The 24,390-nt window shown below is 44.5% G+C and overlaps 1 protein-coding gene across 2 annotated transcripts in view; it reads left to right on the forward strand.

Annotated features, from left to right (window-relative positions):
• LOC132765924 (pre-B-cell leukemia transcription factor 2) overlaps window positions 1–24,390 on the forward strand; it is a 69,225-nt gene that overhangs the window by 32,410 nt on the left and 12,425 nt on the right. Inside the window, exons 3-7 of one of the 2 annotated variants that reach the window (XM_060760226.2) lie at window positions 15,531–15,775; window positions 19,236–19,426; window positions 23,112–23,247; window positions 23,516–23,564; window positions 24,076–24,164. In XM_060760226.2, the coding sequence (XP_060616209.1) occupies window positions 15,531–15,775; window positions 19,236–19,426; window positions 23,112–23,247; window positions 23,516–23,564; window positions 24,076–24,164 (710 nt within the window). Of the gene's footprint in view, window positions 1–15,530; window positions 15,776–19,235; window positions 19,427–23,111; window positions 23,248–23,515; window positions 23,661–24,075; window positions 24,165–24,390 lie in introns of both variants that reach the window. The other variant, XM_060760225.2, reaches the window with a different exon arrangement.

Consider the following 24,390-nt stretch of genomic DNA (forward strand, 5'->3'; position numbering starts at 1 on the left):
GTGCACTGGCATGTCTTACAATACCTCGTACCTAGTTTAACAGCGGAGAGTCCTAGTTGCCTTGCATGAATGCTAGGGAATGCCATTTTCCCAAAAAGGTTGTGACTTCTATCAAGGTCATACCTTTCTTGTGACCAGTGGCTTTCCCAGAAGGTTATGAATCCTATTTCCCAAATGGTTACAGAGATTCACATTTTCCAAAAGGGTAAAATTCAGAAGGCAACTTGGAGCAGATGGACTGCCTCCAAGGTATGAAATCTACTGGCTGCAATTATGAAGGTGTCAGAGGGGCAAAAGCCATGAGGTTGCTTGCAAGATAACTTCCTAAGAAGAATTTGTGGTGAAGGAAATAGATCCACATTTAGTTAAGTTAACAAACACTAGAATTACTATATTTCTTTGATCAATCAATCAAAATAGTTTGTTGTTTGGGCCCAAGGCCATGACAAAAAGCACCGCAGGCACACACTACCTTTGATTCTAAGATGCCATCAATCTTTAGATGCACACAAATTTCAGTACCAACATTTACTTAGGCGATCCCTCGTAGCTCAAGGATGATGGTTTCCTAGATGTGGTGTCTTGGCGGTGGGGTCCTAGGTGGCTGTGGAGCCCTATTCTTGATCTGCATGCTCTCCCGCTGTGAGGACATCAATTTCCAGATGGAAGGCAGTCCCAGTCAGGTTTGGCTTGATGCGCCTTCCTCTTGGCACATTTCTCCCTTTCACCCTCCATTCATGCCTCATTGAATTCTGCAGCAATGCTGGTCACAGCTGACCTCCTGCTAAAGCGCTCAAGGCCCAGGGCTTCCCAGTTCTCGGTGTCAATGCCACAGTTTTTAAGGTTGGCTTTGAGCCCATCTTTAAATCTCTTTTCCTATCCACCAACACTCCATTTTCCATTCTTATGTTGGGAGTATAGTAACTGTTTTGGGAGATGGTTTTCGGGCATTTAGACAATGTGGTCAATCCAGCAGAGTTGATGGTGGAGGAGCATCGCTTCAGTGCTTGTGGCCTTTGCTTCTTCCAGCACACTGACATTTGTCTGCCTGTCTTCCCAAGAGATTTGCAGGATTTTTCGGAGGCTGATGGAATCATTCCAGGAGTTGCATGTGACGTCTATAGACAGTCCACGTTTCACAAGCATATAGCAGGGTTGGGAGGATAATAGCTTTATAAACAAGCACCTTGGTATCCCTATGGATGTCCTGGTCCTCAAACTGTGTTTCATTCAGAAAAATGCTGCACTTGCAGAGCTCAGGCGGTGTTGTATTTCAGTGTCAATGTTGAGTTTTGTGGAGAGGTGGCTGCCAAAGTGGTCAACATTTTCTAATGTTACACAATTAAGCTGTATTTCTGGCATTGGAGAGGGATTGGCTGGTGCCTGATGGAAGAGCGCATTGGTTTTCTCGATGTTCAATGACAGGCCGAGCTTCTCGTATGCTTCTGCAAAGGTGTTTAGAGTGGCTTGTTGGTCTTCTTCTGAATGCGCACAGACGCATTCAGGTCTTACAAACCAACTTGTTTTTTGAAATAAGTGAAATTCTTGTGTTGGGAAGCCTGATAAGCAAGACTAATAATTTTAAAAATGGTCATTTAGAGGTAGGCAAAAAAGTTGGCCTGCTACAAATTTTGATAGTGTTAAGTGTCGGCATTTTTGCATCCTGCAATGCATAAGGCTTTCACTCTACTTGATAATAGCAGTAGTAATAACCAAACTAAACCGCACTCGCTACTGCAGTTTTTACCTTCCCATGGGATGAGCCTGGATTCTCCTTGCCTTTGCAATGCTTTTGACAGCTGTGTTTACTGGTGATCAAAACATAGCTTCAGTCATATGTCTTGTGTCTGTCTTCACCCCTCTTCAAACTTTATAGAGTCTTTCTTTGTTTGTTTCATGATGCTCCTTTACAGCTGGAGTTGAACCTGGCTTTGTCACCTATTAAGTCCATATGATGTTTTATCATAGCAGATGTGTAGAAGAGCATTTCCTGGCTCAGTGCAAAGTTCCTACACAAAATAATAATCTGGATTTAGCGATGTGCTTCTGTTCGCGCAATGACTTCCACATGGTCATCTGTTAGCCTTTGCACAACGGTTTATGGCCGCTTGTCCCACTGCCAATATTATTCCTGCTTGTATATATCTGGATCTAACCCAAAGATCATAGGGACATTCAGCTTTTAAAAACAGTTCACAACTGAAAGGGCAGCTTATGGGAAAACAGGTGCTTGGAAAGGGCAGGGTCATGTGTCTTGGCTACTCTGAAATCTGTATCCCTAAAAGTGATGTGAATATTTTGAAATTATTCCTCATTATTCCCTGAAATAACTGTCTCACAGGAGGGTTTATTTGTAAAGTTTGCATTTATTTGTAAACTTTATTTCAGAAATCTTTCAAGCCGCTTGCAGAACTCTCATTTTTACTTTTTTGTTTGGTACTATTTTGGATTGGTTTTTTATCAAAGAGCCCCAAAGGTATTCTATGACTGAGTTTTAATAAATCCCAGGTTGGGGAAGGATTGGATATAAGAGGCACTGGATATATTGAACCTGACAAAGTCAAAGCCCTGTGCAACAAGCATCATTTGCCTAAACCGATATTAAGTGGAAACATCTGTGCGGTTTTATCTCACAGTACAACTGTTTGACTTGTATGTGTACATAAAGGAGGCCCAACATCAAAATGTAGAATAGTTCGGTTACAAAAATTGGACCCAATATTTGTTTTGTTAGCTGTATGAGAGCTGGCATGGTGTAATATAAATGCTGAGACTATGAACTAGGAAAATGAGCCAAGAGTGCATCTACACTATAGAAATAATGCTGTTTGACATGACTTGAACTGTCATGGTTCATTGCTGTAGAACAGTGGTTCCCAATCTTTTCTTGATCAGGGACTGCTTTGACCAGGGGCCACCCTTCAACATTAGTACCAAAAGGGTTATGAAACAGTTTTTGGTCAACTTTAGATTTGGTTTGGTTATTTGGGATGCTGATTCACAAAATTGTATTGGATAGACCACGTCAGCTCTAGTTTCTGATACAGAACATATGCCATCCAGTAGTCACCACGTACTTGCCCACAGAAAACCATATTTAATAATCTATAGCTGATGTGGTAGTAGTAGTATTTCGTGGGTAGTCAGCCTCACCCCTCATGACATCTCCATTGCCTCGGCACTGTAAGAGGGTTTCGCAAGACCAGTTGCTCTCGTTCCCACATGATCTCGAGGCAACAGTGTAGTAATGGTGAGGCCGCGCACCATATTTTCATTTTTGCGAACCACTTGTGGTCTACGGACCACAGGTTGGGAAACACTGCCCTTGAAACATGTGAGCTGTAGCTTTGCATGCTCTTTAGCTTTCTTTGCCAAAGAGTCTCCAAACTACAACTGACAGAAGGAGGAGAAGGAGAGAGCCTTATTCAGTCAGCGCTTCACATTCACTTGGTTTAATGAAAGTTTAAAAAAAAGTTTGGTTATGCATAGTTCCCATTAATATGTTATCTAGGAACCTATAGGTCATTCTGTGGTCAGCTCATCTCGACAAGTTGCACTGGAGGACCTAGGTATTCCTAAAGGGAAAATTTGTCTAGGCATTTGTAGGTTTGCTGTTGTGATTCATTGGTCAATGCCCATAGAGTTGTGTTTGAGGAGTGCTGTGGGATCCTGTAGTTTGTAAAGGCATCTGTCAAAGAATTATTATTATTGGGTTGTTGTAGGTTTTTTTGGGCTATATGGCCATGGTCTAGAGGCATTCTCTCCTGACGTTTCGCCTGCGTCTATGGCAAGCATCCTCAGAGGTAGTGAGGTCTATTGGAACTAGGCAAAAGGGTTTATATATCTGTGGAATGACCAGGGTGAGACAAAGGACTCTTGTCTGCTGGAGCTAGGTGTGAATGTTTCAACTGACCACCTTGATTAGCATACAATGGCCTGACTATTATTATCATCATCAATTATTAACTTTATACTCCACCTTTTTCCTTGTAGGGACCTAAGGTGGCTAACAATCCCACACTTTAATACTAGTTCTGAAAGTGCAATACAAAAGTTGAAAAACAATACAATATTACAGTGTGGTAGAAACAGATCAAAATATGATAAATACACTGGTAAAACTACAACTCTCAGGATTCCATAGCTTTGAGCCTTAGCAGTTAAAGTAGTGTCAGATGGGGCCTGTCACACAAACTTGAGCAGTCCTTTGCAAGCATTAAACTGTGGTGGAAAAACTGTTTAGCTGGCAAGAAAGCTGTTACACGAAACCATGTTGTACATTATGATCAGGGGAGCTGTTCTCCTGGCGATAATTACCAAGTAGACACGCTGGGAACTAAGCTGTGCTTAGCGTACTTGTTGGGAAGAGTCCAGACTTGCAAAGCATTGCATCGAACCCTCTCTGCTTCCCTTTGGCTCTGGGCAATCCAGTCCTCGGCCCAACCCCATGCCTTTGGGCCCACCCAAACCCGGAATGCTGTCAGCAAGCCGCTTCCCAAATTGAAACCGGGTTCCAACGCCAAATCTGCCCCCCACCTTCTTTGCAAGGATTTAGAAGCCCCGTGCTTCTTGTATTGTCCAGACGCAGAGCAAGTGTTAATCGTAGCAGTAGTTGATTTTAGCAGTCTTGGCTCTAAAAGTGGAGTTAATGTTAACCACAACCTTTTGGCCCGGACGAGGTGACAAACCTCACTTTAGCAAAGTTTCCAGACTGCTTTCAGCATCAAAAGAGGCCCTGTAAGAGCCTATGTTTTTCTGTGCTTTTCTGCTCCCTGTTCACATCAGGCAGAATTATGATTTAGTAAGATAAGATGTTATGGATCTGGAAGGGAAGGGATGGCTTTTCTTACTGCTAGAACAGGCATGGGCAAACTTCGGCCCTCCTGTGGGAGTTGGTGTCCAAAACATCCAGAATGCCAAAATTTGCCTATGCCTGCGATAGGCTTTAGTTATTCTCAGTGGTTTGTTTTAGTGTAGTTTATCTAATCAGTGTTTGGGATTTTTTCATGTTTCATCTACTGACTTCAGCTGTATTTTATTTACATTTTATATTGTAAGCCACCTTGGAAGAAATGTGGAATGTCAAAATAAGTAAAGAATTGGTTTCCTTGTGTATGTTTTGTGGTGTTTGGGATAGGATGCAATTTTTGTGTGTGTGTCAGGAGCGACTTGAGAAACTGCAAGTCGCTTCTGGTGTGAGAGAATTGGCCGTCTGCAAGGACGTTGCCCAGGGGACGCCAGGATGATTTGATGTTTTTAGCATCCTTGTGGGAGGCTTCTCTCATGTTCCCGTATGAAGAGCTGGAGCTGATAGAGGGAGCTCATCCACCTCGCCCCGGATTCAAACATACGACCTGTCGGTCTTCAATCCTGCCGGCACAGGGGTTTAACCCACTGCACCCCCGGGGGCTCCAGGACGCAATGATGTTTAGAGGTTTGAGGTCAGCATGAAAATACCGTATTTGATTCTAAGACACCATTGATTGTTAGTTGCACACTATTTCCAGTATCACCAACAAGAAACATTTATTTATTTATGTATTTTAAGAGCACCCATGATTCTAAGCTGCATCCTGTTTTAGAGGTATCATATGGAGAAAAAAGTGTGTATTAGGGCCCTTCCAGACAGGCCCTATATCCCAGGATCTGATCGCAGGTTTTCTGCATTAAACTGGATTATATGAGTCCCCACTGCCAGATAATCTGGGATAAACGCAAAACCTAGGATCAGATCCTGGGATAGAGGGCCTGTTAGAATCGAAGAAATACATTACTTTCATCTTCTGACTCTTCTTCTAGTCTCCTTCTAGTCTCTTGCCCTTGAAATATCCAGAGTATTTTTCTTGACTCCTGGCCCCATTTGAACTCTCCTAGTGGGTTACGTCAACATTTTTCATTTTACACTTGAGTATAAACCCCATGATAAGTTTGCCTTAGGGTTGCCATAAGTTGGATTTATTTTTGTGTGTCAGGAGTGACTTGAGAAACTGCAAATTGCTTCTGGTGTGAGAGAATTAGCTGTCTGCAAGGATGTTACCCAGGGAACACCCAGATGTTTTATGTTTTATTTATTATTTATTTATTTACAGCTTTTATATTCTGCCCTTCTCGCCCCGCAGGGGACCCAGGGCGGATTACAGTGTACACATATATGGCAAACATTCAATGCCAATTTTTGACGTACAAACATATACAGACATAGACAGAGGCTATTTAACTTTTTCTGGCCGCCAGGGGGAGCTGTCACTTTCATCGTTCATCTGCGACACTGATGAAACACTTCCGCATTCCCGCATGCTTCCCCGCTGGAATCCTTTTGCTGGAGTCTTCTTTATGGCCTCATAAATCAGTTAATTTAGCCTCCCCACACTTTAAGGTGGTACTTTATTTTCCTACTTGACAGATGCAACTGTCTTTCGGGTTACAAAGGTTGACAACAGGCTACACACAATTGGTTGGAAACCCACTCCAACCCGGGCTGGCTTCGAACTCATGACCTTTATGGTCAGAGTGATCTTAATGCAGCTGACACTCAGCCAGCTGTGCCACAATCCCGGTTTTACCATCCTTGTGGGAGATTTGTCTCATGTCCCTTCATGGGGAGCTGGAGCTGACAGAGGGAGCTCATTGGCACTCTCCTCAGATTTGAGCCTCCAACCTATCAGTCTTCAGTCCTGCCAGAAAAATCTATTGTGCCACTGGGGGCTCTAAGTTGGAAGACATGCAACAACATGCTTTCAAGTCATTGAAGGCACCAGACCTGGTCTGCTTTTGGAAGCTAAGCAAGCTTAGCTCTGGTTAGTACTTGGATGGTACTACAGGTGCTGTAGGCTACATTTCCGAGAAAAGAAATAACAAAACTACCTCTGAGTGTTTTTTGCTGTAGAAAAGCCTTTGAAATTCATACAGTATCCTTTAATTCTAAGACACTATTGAGTGAAAGTTACACACTAATTTCAGAACTTCTTACAGAAACAAAGCTTTCTTTTATACTGGGGAAAAAACACTTCAAATTCGATGATGCACCCTTTTTTTTTAGAGATGTTTACACAAGAAAACAGTGCATTTTAGAATAGAAGAAATATGGCATTTAAACGGAATTGATTTAATGATTGTCCTAGTTTAATTCTATTTTAATATATATAAATAAAAATGTAATGTTCGTTTGTGGGGTTAACATAACTCAAAAACCACTGTATGAATTGACACGAAATTTGGACACGATACACCTAACAGTCCAACTAGTGTCCATCACTCATAAACACATGCGCGCGCGCACACACACACACACACACACACACACACAACCCCAGAGGAACAAAAACCCCAAAAATACACCATATATACATATACACATACACTCATATACATATGCACATGCACACATTTTACACACATGTATATATATGCACTTAACACACACACACACACACAACCCCAGTGGAACAGACTTAAAACCCCCAAAAATAAACCATATATACATATACACATATACTCATATACATATGCACATGCATACATTCACACACACACTTATATATATGCACAAACACACACGAATATACATGCATACATATACATACACACATATATACATATACACATGCACACATATACATATCCACATACATACATATATACCCACAAATATGCATATAGACAGGCACATACACAATACTCATGTACACATCTAAACACACAAATACACAAATATGCACACACACACACACATATACACCCACACACACATATATATATACACACACATACACACCCAACACACCCAAAACACATATCCACAGACTGGGCCACAGCAAAGTGTGGCAGGGGATGGCTAGTACTGACCAATTGTATAGTTTTTAGAAGTTGCGTTAGCCACTTTGGGTCTCTGATCCTGAGATAAAAGTGGGATATTATTAATAGCAATGACAATTGGATAGAAGGCCCACACACCCATGCAAGTAAGAATAGCTCAGTGGTTTGAGTTTTGAACACTGACAATAACAAAGTTTGAATCGCTGGGCAAGTCACACTCTCTCGGGCTCAGAAGAAGGCAAAGGCAACTCTTCTCTGAATGAGTTATGCCAAACAAAAAACAGCCATGATTGGTTACCATCAGTCAGAAATAGCTTGAAAGCACACAACAAACCACAACATTGGGTTGTTGTGAATTTTCTGAGCTATGTTCTAGAAGCATTCTCTCCTGACATTTCACCCGCATCTATGTCAGGCATCCTCAGAGGTTGTGAAAATCTCACAGCCTCTGAGGACGCCTGCCATAGATGTGGGTGAAACGTCAGGAGAGAATGCTTCTGAAACATGACTATACAGCCCAGAAAACTCACAACAACCCAGTGATTCCGGCCGTGAAAGCCTTCAACAAAACCGTGTCATGCTTGAATAAAAATGCCTGAATTCTGGCTCAAGTCTAAAAATGGGTCGGCACAGGAAGATTTTGTGCAGCTGCCTATTTATTGTTCCTCCTTCGCTTTATTCCTGACTTGTTCCATTGCTATGCTGCTGCCGCCGTTCCTAGAATAGCTCAAAGGAAGGCCCTGTTTTTGGAATTGCTCCAGGACATATTGCTAACCGCTGGAATCTGGCCTTGGGTAAAGTTATTTGTTCTTGCGTTCTTCTGGTTGCAGAGAATTGGTGGCAAAGCTGCTGACTTTTTGAATCAGTCTCTGCAAAAGGTGAATAATAATTTGCATAGGGTTTGCTTTCTATCAGCCCTAAGGGTGTACTGTCAAAGGGATGCGGTTTGATACCAACTGTGATAGCTCAATGTTATAGAATTGTGGGATCTGTAGTTTCACAGATTTCTTTTTGAAACCAAAGAGTGCAGATGCCTCAGCAGAGTGCCACTCTCAGGATCCTACAGCACAGCGTTTCTCAACCTGGGGGTTGGGACCCTTGTGGGGTTGCGAAAGGGTGTCAGAGGGGTCTCCAAAGATAACCAGAAAACACAGTACTTTATGTATTGTCAAAGGATTTCATGGCCGGAATCACTGGGTTGTTGTAGATTTTTTCGGGCTATATGGCCATGTTCTAGAGGCATTCTCTCCTGACGTTTCGCCTGCATCTATGGCAAGCATCCTCAGAGGTAGTGAGGATAAAAATGCCTGAATTCTGGCTGTTAGGAACTAGGAAAATGGGTTTATATATCTGTAGAATGACCAGGGTGGGGCAAAGAACTCTTGTCTGCTGGAGCTAGGTGTGAATGCTTCAACTGACCACCTTGATAAGCATTTGATGGCCTGGCAGTGCCTGGGACAATCTTTTGTTGAGAGGTGATTAGATGTCCTTGTACTTTATGTTGGTCATGGGGGTTCTCTGTGAGCAATTTGGCCCAATTCTATCGTAGGTGGGATTCAGAATACTCTTTGAATGTAGGTAAACTATAAATCCCAGCAACTACGAAAAACGAAATGCAAAGATACAAAATTAGGGATGCCTGGCTTGAGAGCAGTACGTGTGAAAAAGATCTTGGAGTCCTTGTGGACAACAAGTTAAACATGAGCCAACAATGTGACGTGGCGGCAAAAAAAGCCAATGGGATTTTGGCCTGCATCAATAGGAGCATAGTGTCTAGATCTAGGGAAGTAATGCTACCCCTCTATTCTGCCTTGGTTAGACCACATCTGGAATATTGTGTCCAATTCTGGGCACCACAATTCAAGAGAGATACTGACAAGCTGGAATGTGTCCAGAGGAGGGCAACTAAAATGATCAAGGGTCTGGAGAACAAGCCCTATGAGGAGCGGCTTAAGGAGCTGGGCATGTTTAGCCTGAAGAAGAGAAGGCTGAGAGGAGATATGATGGCCATGTATAAATATGTGAGAGGAAGCCACAGGGAGGAGGGAGCAAGCTTGTTTTCTGCTTCCTTGGAGACTAGGACGCGGAACAATGGCTTCAAACTACAAGAAAGGAGATTCCATCTGAACATGAGGAAGAACTTCCTGACTGTGAGAGCCGTTCAGCAGTGGAACTCTCTGCCCCGGAGTGTGGTGGAGGCTCCTTCTTTGGAAGCTTTTAAACAGAGGCTGGATGGCCATCTGTCAGGGGTGATTTGAATGCAATATTCCTGCTTCTTGGCAGGGGGCTGGACTGGATGGCCCATGAGGTCTCTTCCAACTCTTTGATTCTATGATTCTAGGTGGGATTCAGAATACTCTTTGAATGTAGGTAAACTATAAATCCCAGCAACTACAGCTCCCAAATGTCAAGGTATATTTCCCTCAAACTCCACGAAGTATTCACATTGAGGCATATTGATCATTTGTACCAAGTTTGGTCCAGATCGATCATTGTTAAGAGTCCACAGTGCACTTTGGGTGTAGGTGAACTGCAACTCCAAAATTCAAGGTTAATGCCCACCAAAGAGTTCAGATGCCTCGGCAAAGGACGACTCTTGGGATCCTATAGCACAGTGTTTCTCAACCTTCCTAATGCCGTGACCCCATAATACAGTTCCACATGTTGTGGTGACCCCCCCCCCCCCCAACATAAAATTATTTTTATTGCTACTTCATAACTATAATTTTGCTACTGTTGTGAATCGTCATGTAAATATCTGATATGCAGGATGTGTTTTCATTCACTGGACCACATTTGGCGCAAATACCCGATACACCCAAATTTGAATACTGGTAGGGTTGCAGGGGATTGATTTTTTTAGTTGCAGGGATTTATAGTACACCTGCAATCAAAAAGTCTTCTGTACTCCACCAACAATGGAATTGAACCAAACTTGGCACACAGGATTCCCATGACCAACTGAAAACACTGGAAGGGTTTGGTGGGCATTGACCTTGAGTTTGGGAGTTGTAGTTCACCTACATCCAGAGAGCACTGTGCACTCAAACAAAGATGGATCTGGATCAAACTTGGCACAAATACTCAATATGGCCAAATGCAAACACTGGTGGAGTTTGTGGAAAACGGATATTTACGTTTGAGAGTTGAAGTTGGGATTTATAGTTCACCTGCCATCAAAGAGCATTCTGAACCCCACCAACAATAGATTTGGGCCAAACTTCCCACACAGAATCCCCATGACCAACAGAAAGTACTGTGTTTTCAGATGGCCTTTGGTGACCCCTCTGACACCCCTTCGCAACCCCTCCAGGGGTCCTGACCCCCAGGTTGAGAAACACTGCTATAGCATTTGAGCAATGGGTGTTAAAGTGGTGCCAAACTGCATTCCTTCTCCAGTGTAGGTCAGCAGAGAACAAAATATGGCCCATCTTCAAAATGATATCCTTCAATCTGGAGCGGTTCCTGGGATGTGTAGCCCCCCAAAACCTTTCCACGCTCTTCTTAAGACAGCTGCTACAGGCAACACAGCAGGGACCACTTTCCATTCTTCTTCCAAAAGGACTTGGAGGCAAAAGGGGGGCAAAAAACGCCATGTGCATCTAAGTTTTCTTTTTGGCTCTGTTTCCCTTGGGCCTCGCAGGCCTTTCTTCTCCTCCTCCCTTTGCATTTCCTCCCTTCCTGTGCAAACACCACCACTCCCCCCCTCCTCCCAATATCTCTCTCGCCTGCCAAAAATGGCATCCCCTTTTCGGGGCCTGCGGTCCCCATGGCAACGACCCAGTGGTGACCTAGTCTCCTGCCAAGCATCCAGAGAGGAAGGAGGCACCCAAAGGGATGGGAGAGAGGGAAGGAAGGAAGGAGGGAAAGGAAGGGGGGAGTGGACAGGAAGCCCACCAAAGAAAGAAGGAAGGAAGGAAAAAAGCAAGAGTGGTGGAGGAGAGGAAGGGAGAGAGATTCTGGAGGCCCCTTGGAGGACCACCACCCATTCTGTTAACTCCTTCACCAAGGAGACATGATAGCCATGTATAAGTATGTGAGAGGAAGCCACAGAGAGGAGGGAGCAAGTTTGTTTTCTGCTGCCCTGGAGACTAGGACGCGGAACAGTGGCTTCAAACTACAGGAAAGGAGATTCTACCTGAACATGAGGAAGAACTTCATGACTGTGAGAACTGTTCAGCCATCTGCTTGCCCATAGAAAACCATATTTAATAATCTAGAGCTGATGTGCTAGTAGTAATCTTTCAAAGATACATTATGGGGGACAATGCCTGGCTTGAGAGCAGTACGTGTGAAAAGGATCTTGAAGTCCTCGTGGACAACAAGTTAAACATGAGCCAACAATGTGATGTGGCAGCAAAAAAGCCAATGGGATTTTGGCCTGCATCAATAGAAGCATAGTGTCTAGATCCAGGGAAGTCATGCTACCCTTCTATTCTGCTTTGGTTAGACCACACTTGGAATATTGTGTCCAAAATTGTGTCCAATTCTGGGCACCACAATTCAAGAGAGATATTGACAAGCTGGAATGTGCCCAGAGGAGGGCGACTAAAATGATCAAGGGTCTGGAGAACAAGCCCTATGAGGAGCGGCTTAAGGAACTGGGCATGTTTAGCCTGAAGAAGAGAAGGCTGAGAGGAGACATGATAGCCATGGATAAATATGTGAGAGGAAGCCACAGGGAGGAGGGAGCAAGCATGTTTTCTGCTTCCTTGGAGACTAGGACGCGGAACAATGGCTTCAAACTACAAGAAAGGAGATTCCACCTGAACATGAGGAAGAACTTCCTGACTGTGAGAGCCATTCAGCAGTGGAACTCTCTGCCCCGGAGTGTGATGGAGGCTCCTTCTTTGGAGGCTTTTAAACAGAGGCTGGATGGCCATCTGTCAGGGGTGATTTGAATGCAATTTTTCTGCTTCTTGGCAGGGGGTTGGACTGGATGGCCCATAAGGTCTCTTCCAACTCTTTGATTCTAGGATTCTAAGAAAGTAAAAACATGATCATGGGACCAAGCCTTTGGACAATAATCTTCCAGTGCGATAAGTGAATACAGATTATTGCAACAATGACTGGAAAGGCCTTGGATTACGAGTTTGGACTGTGTGGTTTTTAATAGTTGTTTTAATGTTGGTATGTTTTTAATTCTTGTTTTAATGTATATGTTATTTTGTTATATGTATGTTTTAATGGCATCGAATTGCTGCCTATCTGTGAGACCACTCTGAGTCCCTTTTGGGGTGAGAAGGGTGGTATACAAAGATAGCAAAAAATTATTTATGTGCCTGTGTATATATGTATATGCATATATGTTCTGGATCTGACCCAGGAAGAACTTCCTGACTCTGAGAGCTGTTCTGCTCCGGAGTGTAGTGGAGGCTCCTTCTTTGGATGGCCATCTGTCGGTGGTGCTTTGAATGCAATTTTCTTCCTTCTAGGCAGGGGGTTGGACTGGATGGCCCACGAGGTCTCTTCCAACTCTAGGATTCTATGATTCTATGAGGATGGTTAGAAAGTCCACCAAGAAAAGGAAAAAATGACACTGTTAACCCCTTCACCAAGAAATGGAGGAAAAAGGGAAGAAAGGAGTAGTAAAGGGTTGGGGAGGGAAACAAATCATTCCCATGGATTTGTTGGGTCTCCCTGCACCCCCAAAAGATCACACTCACTCTGTGACTCCCTCCATTGGGAGGAAGGAAAGGATTGAAAGAAGGGAGGAATAACCGGGAGGAAGGGGTTCAGGGTGGGACGGGGGGACAGACCATCATCAGGGAAGGGTTGTGTGACTATGCATCCTTGGAAGACTACCACTGTTATTTCCTTCCCTGACGGAGGAAGGGAAGGAAGGTGTAGGATAGCATTTCTCAACTTGGGAATTGGGACCCCGGGGGGGGGGGGGGTCATGAGGGGGTGTTAGAGCAGTTGCCAAATACCATCAGAAAACAGTACTTTCTGTTGGTCCAATTAGTGAGAGTTAGTGAGAAGGTGTCAAAAGGGTCGTCAAAGACCATCAGAAAACACAATATTTTCTGTTGGTCGTGGGGGTTGTGTGTGGGAAGTTTGGCCCAATTCTATCATTGGTGGGGTTCAGAATGCTCTTTGACTTTAGGTGAACTATAAACCCCAGCAACTACAATTCCCAAATATCAAGGTCTATTTTCTCCAAACTACACCAGTGTTCACATTTGGGCATATTGAGGACTGGTGCCAAGTTTGGTCCATCATTGTTTGAGTCCACAGTGCTCACTGGATGGAGGTGAACTACAACTCCAAAACTCAAGGTCAATGCTCACCGAACCCTCCCAGTATTTTCTGCTGGTCATGGGAGTTCTGTGTGCCAAGTTTGGTTCAGTTCCATTGTTGGTGGAGTTCAGAATGCTCTTTGACTGTAGGTTATTTATAAATTCCAGAAAACTACAACTCCCAAATGACAAAATCAATCCCTCCCCCCAACCCCACCAGTATTCAAATGGGAATATCAGGTATTTGTGCCAAATTTGGTCCAGTGAATGAAAATACATCCTGCATATCAGATATTCAATTATAATTCAAAAGAGTAGCAAAATTACAGTTATGAAGTAGCAATGAAAATAATGTTATGGTTGGGGGTCACCACAACATGAGGAACTGTATTAAAGTCCCACGGCACTGGGAAGGCTGAGAACCACTGGTGTAGGAAGAATGGGGCTGGAGATGGAAACAGATCATCACTCCTGTATTCTAGAAGACCACCACCCACTATGTTAACTCTTTCATCAATGGAGGAAGGATGGAAAGGAGGGAATTCAGGAGGAAGGAGTGGACCAGGGAGGGGAACAGGTCAACCCCATGGAAGGAGGCACCCAAAAGGATGGGAGAGGAGAAGAGAAGAGAAGAGAAGAGAAGAGAAGAGAAGAGAAGAGAGAGAAAATAGGAAGCACATCAAGGGAAAGAAGGAAGGAAGGAAGGAAGGAAGGAAGGAAGGAAGGAAGGAAGGAAGGAAGGAAGGAAGGAAGGAAGGACGGACAGACCACTGCAGCCATGGAAGACCACTGTGAATTTTGTTAAGCCTTTCACCGAGGAAGGGAAGGAGGATGGAGAGAGAACAGAAGGAAGGGAGGAGGAGGAGGACATGGTCTTGAAGGGAAAGAGATTATTCCCTGTGAGAGGTAGTGTGTGTTGTGCAGCAAGCAAATCTTAGTCACGTCCCATGCACAAGACACACAGACAAGAGTAGAAATGAACAGAAAAATCTATTACTCTTAATAGCAGAGTTGAAACACAAACTTGCAATGTTGCATACAGAAAACAAACAGTGCAAGAAAATTACAAACTCTTTGTAAGAAACACAAAGTAAGGCATCTTCATCTTAAGTCAAATGAGAAGGCAAAACATAAACCTTGAGCAAACAGCTAATCCACCATAGCCTCCTTTAGAGCTAGGTTTCTCTTCAATCTTCTCCTCAGAGAAGAGTCTTTCAGCATAGATCTCAGAGAAAAAGCTCTCCAGAACTCTATTCTAAAAACCCATACAGTTATACTCTTATCAGGTGTGGCCCAAGATTGCTGGTTGACCTACATTGCCAGCTGCACATAATAATTACCATCATAAGGTTTTTCTTCAACACACACACACACACTTGGTCCTGCTACAACTTTACTGTAACAGTGTGCCCCTGCATCTCTGGACGACCATCATCCACTCTTTTCGCCCCTTCCTCTCCCTTGTCTCCATTCCAGGACTCAGCATCCGAAGTTCCCAGGAGGAGGAGCCTGTGGATCCCCAGCTGATGCGCCTGGACAACATGCTGCTGGCCGAGGGGGTGGCCGGGCCTGAGAAAGGCGGGGGCTCCGCAGCAGCTGCAGCGGCTGCAGCGGCAGCAGGAGGAGTGTCCCCCGATAACTCCATTGAGCACTCCGATTACCGGAATAAGCTTTCACAGATCCGCCAGATCTACCACTCAGAGTTGGAGAAGTACGAGCAGGTGAGGAGGCGGTTTTGTCATTTTCACAGCCCCAGATGTTGTTTTGTATGTTTTAAATAAGGGATCCAGTTAGATTAAATACCTTGTTACTGTCCACTATTTGATTTTAAGATGTAAAGCCAAGGCTTGTAAAAATAACTTTTTTGGAATCACCAGTTCCAGAAACCCTTATAAATTTGATTACTGGATTTGGAGAGTTGCACAGTTGACCCTCCGCATTTGCGATTTTGACTTTTGCAGGTTGTGTTATTAATGGATTTGAATTAGAAATGTTCTCTTTAGGAATATTTAGGTCCTCCAGTTTGAGGATAGTCAGATGTCTTGCAATAGTGCTGGAGGATTCCTAGACAAAACACCTATTTCGGACTCTCTAGATCAAGTAGGGGAAATCTAGGCCCAATGACTGGATGCGGCCCCTTGGGCTCTTTCCTCAGGCCCTCCTCTCACCATCTCATCTTTCCTTTCCCCTCTCTTTCCTTCCCTCCTTCTCTTCCTGCCTCACCTCCCTCTTTCTCTCTCCCTTTCCCTCCCTTCCACCCTTTCATCCTTTCTTCCCTTCTTCCTCCCACCTTCCCTCTCTCCCTCTCTCTTTCCTTCCCTTTTGTCTTTCCTTCCTTCTCTCTTTCCTTCCTTCCTCCCTTCCCTCCCTTCTACCCATGCATCAATCCATCCCTCCATCCCTTCCTTCTTTCCTTCCTTCACTTTTCCTTCCTCCTTTCCTCCTGGGGGATGTTTAGCTGGTAGAAAAGACTGTTGAGAAGGAACACGGGAACTATGTTTCGAGATTTCAAAGCGTGTCCCATTGAGGAGGAGAAGGGGGGAAACTGACTTTCTTCTGCTCTAGAGATCAGGACACAAGGGAGCAATGGCTTCAAATGGCAGAGAAAGAGATTCTACTGAAAAGATGAGGAAACTTCCTGAGAGTAACAGCTGCTGGAGAGTGATCTCCTTCTCTGGAGGCTTTTCCGCAAAGGCTGTCTATTGGGAGTGCTTTGATTGTGCCTTCTTGCATGGCAAACGGCTGGATTGGATGGCCCTTGGGGGTCTCTTCCAGTTCTAGGATTCTAGGGTTCTATATCAGGAGTAGGCAATATGAGGCCTAATGGATACACTTTTTCTGTCCCATCCACCTGACCAAGGCCAACCCTTTTGAGATCCAAATGTTTACTGTCTTTCCTTCACTTTCTGTCTTCCAAAGAGAAGAAGAAGGGGAGGAAAGGGCAGGGAGGTTCTTGGAGAGAACCTCCTCCCACCTGGCCCACGCACCCAGGTCCGGCCTGCCACGCGGCCCCCAAATTAGAAAGTTTGTTCATGCCTGGTATAGGTCCTTTAGTACATTTTGACTTCCAGCAGAGGTTGAACATAGAATCATGCTGGAAGACCAGGAATTTCTTAGAGAGTTATTCTTTTAGGTAAAAAAATACTAATTCAAAATTTTTCACTGTCATGCATCCTTAGTCCCAGTAAATGTGGAGGGTTGATCTTAAAGGGGGAGATGCCAGTTGTTGTTGCCTCATCCATGTCAGGGATCTTCATCAACTTCACAAGGTTGTTCAGTGGTTCCCAACCATGGATCTATACAATGAGCCTTTGGCATCCGTAAGGGTTTGGTTCCAGGATACCCCCATAGATACCAAAATCCATGGATACTCAAGTTCCATTACATACAAAATCATTGTAAAATGGGATCCCTTGTATATAATGATAACATTGAGGTGTGCATTTTGGATTTTTTTTTAAAAAAACAAAGGATTTCAAGCCAAGGATAATTGAATCCATGAATACAGAATCAATGGATATGGAAGAAGTACTTATATGGTCCTTTTCCAGCCTTCCAGGGCTCTTAAAAAGATATATTTATGTAACAGCCCATAAAATCAAAATACATTTTAAAAGCAGTCTAATATAGCGAAAACAATGTAACAAGTCAGCATCCTGACAAAGCAGTACAGATTGTCCCTTCCAACTCTCAGTTTCTCAATTTGTTGCTCATAATTCCATGTTAAAACTCAACACATACAAACAGATCCTTAACTACTCTTTGAGAGATTTTTTACAATGAATGTGCTGTGTTTTGAACCTGTTAACCTGTAGGAAACACGTAGGAAACACATAGAACACGGGTCTGTGCAAAAATTCATCTTTAGAGCTCAAATCCAGGAGTTTAATTAAGCTCAGAAACAATTAAAAGCCATTTGTCTTCATATCCTGTATGTGAGTTTCTCCCAAGACATCAGAGAATGAACCTTTAATTGCCCCAGCATGAAAGTCATGGAAATGAACATCAGAATCTCTCCAAAGTATAGTTGTTCCCCCACATTGGCAGATTCAACTTTTGTGGATTTGATTATTCACAGATTTGATTAAAATGTTATCTCAAGGAACCTATAAGTCTGTGGTTCCCAACCTGTAGTCCATGGACCACCAGTAGTCCGCAAGAACTAAAATATGGTCCGCGGCCTCATCATTACTACACCATTGCAATGAGAGCGGCTGGTCTTACGAAACCTTCTTGAAGGGCCAAGGCTTATTAAATATGGTTTTCTGGGGCAAGCAGATGATGACTCCTGGATGCCATATGTTCTGTATCAAAAACTAGAGCTGCTGTGGTCTGTCCAATGCAATTCTCTGAATCAGCACCCCAAATAATCAAACCGAATCTAAAGTTGACCAAAAACTGATTTGTAGCCTTTTTGGTACTAATGTTGGAGAGTGGTCCCTGATTAAAGTGGTCCCTACGTTCATGTCTCTTCTAATTCCGCAACACTGTTGGTCACAGCTGATCTCCAGTTAGAGCGCTCAAGGGCCAGGGCTTCCCAGTTCTTGGTGTCTATGCCACAGTTTTAAGGTCTAAGCCCATCTTTAAATCTCTTTCCTGTCTGTTCCCCATTCTTGAGTTGGGGGTATAGTAAATGCTTTGGGAGACGATGATCAGGCATTTGGCCAGTCCAGTGGAGTTAATGTTATAGGAGCATCAATGCTGGTGGTCTTTGCTTCTTCCAGCACGCTGACATTTGTCTCCCTGTCTTCCCAAGAGATTTGCAGGATTTTTTGGAGGCTGATGGAATTGTTCCAGGAGTTGAGGGCGACGTCTGCAGATAGTCCACGTTTTGCAGACATATAGCAGGGTTGGGAGGACAGTAACTATGTAAGCAAGAACCTTGGTCTCCCTACAGATATCCCGGTCCTTAAACACTATCTGCTTCATTCAGAAAAATGCTGCACTCGCAGAGCTCAAGTGGTGTTATATTTGAGTGTCAGTGTTGACTTTTGTGGAGAGGTGGCTGCCAAAGTAACGGAAATGGTCAATATTTTCCAATATTACATCATTAATCTTTATTTCTGGCATTCATCCTATAATATAGATGCAGCCTAATGGGTGGGTATAGATTTAGAATGTGGCTTCAACTTCAAATTCCTATCATTTTGTTTCACCCTGTACTTCTCCTTTTCTCCTCAGGCCTGCAATGAGTTTACGACACACGTGATGAACCTGCTTCGGGAACAGAGTCGCACACGGCCCGTGTCACCAAAGGAGATTGAGCGCATGGTCAGCATCATTCACCGGAAATTCAGCTCTATCCAAATGCAACTGAAGCAGAGCACGTGCGAAGCCGTCATGATCCTCCGCTCCCGCTTCCTTGATGCCAGGTTGTTATTCCCATTGTGTTGCTAAGCAAGTCAAAAATGTGCTTCCACTTCCTTAATAGGAGCAAATGCCTTTTCCCAACAAAAAAGGAAGGACCTCTTCCTAAAGACAGTGCCCCTAACACCAGCAAATATGCAGAAGTTGTTACGGCATAGGTTCGTGAAGTGCCTTATAGTTTTCCAATCATGACCTCCCTGGAACTCCTGCATACTGGACAAACAAGTGCCACAGAGGCAAGCAAAACATATCAGAGTCCATTCACATCAAAAATATAGAGTCTATTAGTTAGCTAGCTGGTCAGCAGAGTACAACTGCCACCTCTGACCTCCATACACTGTTTAGTAAATTCACAGATTCAGTGTATTAGAGTCACTAGATTGTTGTGAGTTTTCCAGGCTGTATGACCATGTACAAGAAGCACTCTCTCCTGATGTTTCACCCACATCTATGGCAGGCATCCTCAGAGATTTTGAGGTCTGCTGGAAACTAGACAAGTGAGGTTTATATGTCCAGGTGGGAGAAAAGAACTCTGTCTGTATGAGGCAAGCGTGAATGTTGCAATTGGTTAGTTTGAATAGCATTGAATGACCTTGTAGCTTCAAATCCTAGTTGATTGCCGCCTGGGGGATCCTTTGTTGGGAGGGGTTAGCTGGTCCTGATGGATTCTTGTCTGGAATTCTCCTGTTTTTTGAGTGTTGCACTTTGTTTACTGTCCTGATTTTAGAATACTGATAGCCAGATTTTGTTCGTTTTCATGGTTTCCTCTTTTCTGTTGAAATTGTCCACATGCTTGTGGATTTCAATGGCTTCTCTGTGTAGTCTGACATGGTGGTTGCTAGAGTGATCCACCTGGTCCACCTAAGTCAGCCACAGCAGAGCACCTGATGAACCAACCTGGACACAGCATATTAGTTGCGAACACAGAAATGCTGGACCACAACAACAACAACAACAACAACAACTTTATTTATACTCCACCACCATCTCCCGGAAGGCCTCAGAGCTGCTTACAGAAGCACATACAAGTGCCGTAACACATAAAAATACAACACATATTAAACAATGACAATATCAGTTAAGATAAAAACAACACATTGCAGGAAGTACAATTTAATAAATAAATAAAACACAGTACAAATTGCCTTAAAAACGAATAGTACCTCATCCCAGCCACAGCCCAATTCAACCATTAAAGTGCTAGTGACAATATTGGATTGGATTGAAACCCATTGGACGCCCTTGGGCAAGTCATACACATCTCTTAGTCTTGGAGATGGCAGTCATAAGCCCCCTTTCAAAGGATTTTCCATGAAAGCTCCATGATAGGTTGCTGTAAGTTACCAATGACTTGAAGACACACAAGAGCAGCAGTAGACATTTTTATTCACCTTACTGCTATTATAATTGATGTTTTCAATTCTTTAGATCTGATTAAAATGTTCTCTCTAGGCATGTCCAGGGCCTCCAGTGTCGTTCTGTAGTCAGCTTCATTTGTTCATGATGAAGGTCCTAGAAATGTATTGTCGAAGGCTTTCATGGCTGGAATCACTCAGTTCTTGTGGGTTTTTTCGGGCTATATGGCCATGTTCTAGAGGCATTTCTCCTGACGTTTCGCCTGCATCTATGGCAAGCACCCTCAGAGACAAGAACTGAGTCCTAGAAATGTCTATAGCAGGCATGGGCAAACTTTCTAACTTGGCAGACTGGAGTGCAGTGGACAGGCTGAGAGGATTCTCCCCAAGCTCCCTCCCTGCCTTTTCCTCCTTTTCCTCTTCTCTTTTGGAGGCAGAAAGTGACAGAAAGATGGGAAACATTTGGATCCCAAAAGGGTTGGTCTTGGTCAGGATGAGATGGTGGACGGGAGAGAAAGTGTATCCATGAGACCTTGTATTGCCTACTCCTGATATAGAATCCTAGAACTAGAAGAGACCCCCAAGGGCCATCCAGTCCAACCCCCAATTATGCAAGAAGGCACAGTCATAGCACTCTCAATAGATTCATTGAATCATAGAGTTGGAAGAGACCTCATGGTCCATCCAGTCCAACCCCCTGCCAAGAAGCAGGAACATTTTATTCAAAGCACCCCTGACAGATGGCCATCCAGCCTCTGTTTAAAATATTCCAAAGAAGGAGCCTCCACCACACTTCAGGGCAGGGAGTTCCACTGCTGAACGGCTCTCACAGTCAGGAAGTTATTCCTCATGTTCAGATGGAATCTCCTTTCTTGTAGTTTGAAGTCATTGTTCTGCATCCTAGTCTCCAGGGCTAGGATGCTCCCTTCTCCCTGTGACTTCCTCTCACATATTTATACATGGTTATCATGTCTCCTCTCAGCCTTCTCTTCTTCAGGCTAAACATGCCCAGCTCCTTAAGCCGCTCCTCATAGGGCTTGTTCTCCAGACCCTTGATCATTTTAGTCGCCCTCCTCTGGACACATTCCAGCTTGTCAATATCTTTCTTCAATTGCGATGCCCAGAATTGGACACAATATTCCAGGTGTGGTCTAACCAAGGCAGAGCAGAGCATGGGGAGCATGACTTTCCTGGACCAATAGACAGCCTCTGCGGAAAAGCCTCCAGACAGCCTCGGTGGTGGCCCCTCGACTCTGGAACTCACTCCCTAAAGACATCAGACAGGCTCCAACTTTGGCAGTGTTCAGGAGGAACTTGAAGACGTGGCTGTTCCAGTGTGCCTTCCCGGAATAATGACCCCATAGCACTTTGTCCTCCAAAGCACTTTACATTTCTTTAAGTCTGTTCGTATGCCCTTCCACAAACACCAGTATCACCTTCCGTTCATGTCCCAGCATTGTTTCCGATTTTAACTCTACATTTGGCCTTCCCGCTGTTTTTAATTATGTGCTGTTTTATTGATAATGTTGTGTATCTTATTGTCTATGTGTTTTTAATTCTTGTACTGTGTTGTTATTGCTTGGATTGTTGTGTTTGGGCTCGGCCTCATGTAAGCCGCACCGAGTCCCTTGGGGAGATGGTAGCGGGGTACAAATAAAGTGTTATTATGTTATTATTGTTATTATTATTATTATTATTATTATTATTATTATTATTATTATTAGGAGGCTCCATCACACTCAGAGGCAGCCTAGGCCACTCTCCAACAGCGCTTACCCTCAGGAAGTTCTTCCTAATCTTTTCATTCATATCTTTGAACCCATTGCTCCCTTATGCGCTGGTCTCTAGAGCAGCAGAAAGTCTGTTTTCTCCTCCTCCTCCTCCTCTTCCTCCTCTTCCTCCTCCATGGGACATCCTTTAAAATCATGAAACCTGGTTCTAATGTTACCTCTCTACCTTCTCTTCTCCCAGCTAAACATTCCCCAGGACAAAAGGAGGAAGGAAAAAAGGGTGGAAGGGAATGGAGGGAGGGAGGAAAGAGAGAAGAAAGGAAGGATATGATGATGATGAGAGAGAGGAGGGCCTGAGGAAAGAGCCCAAGGGGCCACATCCAACTCTGGGTTTGCCCATACCTGGTCTAGAGGGAACATCTCACGTGTAGTGTCCTCCAGTGTGAGTCTGTGTTCACTTTCCAGCAGAGTCATGCTGCAGGGCTGGTTGTACTTTCTTCTGTCATCCCATAGATTTTCCTTTTCACCCTGTTTTAAAAAATATTTTCCTTGAAATGGATACCAATGAAGCTCCCTTCTCTGTTGCCCCCTCTTTTGCTCTGCAGACGGAAGCGACGCAATTTCAGCAAACAGGCCACCGAAGTGCTCAATGAGTATTTCTACTCGCACCTGAGCAACCCCTATCCCAGCGAGGAGGCGAAGGAGGAGCTTGCCAAGAAATGCGGCATCACAGTCTCACAGGTACCGGGTCATTTGGTGGGCAGCCACAGGTCTGAGACCAAGCTGGATGGGCCCTGTGGGTGTGACGTGGGGCAGAGGAGCGTATGTGGGGCAGAGGGGTTGGCGGCAGTGGCGGGGAACGGCTTCTTGTTTGGCTGACCTGTCAATACATAATCCCCCTCCTCCCCTTCCCCGCTTCCCTTTCCCGCCCCCCTCCCCATCTCCTGCCCCCCCCATTCTGATCTTCCCTGTCCCAATTCTTCCCTTCCCTTCCCCTCCCTCCTTCCAGGTCTCAAACTGGTTCGGGAACAAGCGCATCCGCTATAAGAAGAACATCGGCAAGTTCCAAGAGGAAGCCAATATTTACGCCGTGAAAACGGCTGTCAGCGCCGCACAGAGTGGGGGCGACTCCCCCAACACCCCCTCCTCCGCGGGTAACTCCCCTCCCCCCAAAAAACTCCATCACACCCCATGTTGGTGCAGGAGTCCTTGCCGGGATTGGAGACACACTGAAGTCCCCCCCTCCCTGCTCTGAAAGTGCTGGAGGTCCCTCTGCTGCCGGCACTCTTGTCCCCTTTCGCCCTAGACAGCGCTGCCCCATTGAATTTAGGAGATTATAGTGCCCCTTCTCTTGTCTTCCCCAGCAGTGCTAGCATTGGCGCCCCAAGTTTTCTGATCTTAGAGTAGCCAAGGGCTCCTCCCTCCGTTGGGTTTTCTTCGCTTGCTCCCCAGCTAGTCTTTGCAGTGCTATTTATTATGAACCTTTGCTTTGCTAGAGGCAGCTGCATCCGCCGTCCCATTTACCCTCCCACTGTCTTCCCTCCCATCTCTTCTTCTGTTTTCCGGTAGGCTCTGGCGGCTCCTTCAATCTCTCCAGTTCTGGGGACATGTTCATGGGCCTGCAAGGTCTGAATGGAGACTCCTACCCAACATCACAGGTCAGTTCCCTTCACAGTCTAGGTTGGGCAGGCATTTTGGTTTCCTTCTATGATTCAGTCAAAACAATGTTGTTGTGATAGGAATGGGGAACTTGTGGGTTAAATTCAGCCTGCTAGGTCATCGAAGTCTCAGGTGTGGCCCTTCCCCAAAGCTTCAAACTTGCCAAACTTGGAGAACAGCTTTGCTTAGTCCTCAAGAACAACGCCTTGGACTGTAGGCTCCATC

Source organism: Anolis sagrei, chromosome 2 (assembly GCF_037176765.1).
Source record: "Anolis sagrei isolate rAnoSag1 chromosome 2, rAnoSag1.mat, whole genome shotgun sequence".
NCBI lineage: Eukaryota > Metazoa > Chordata > Lepidosauria > Squamata > Dactyloidae > Anolis > Anolis sagrei.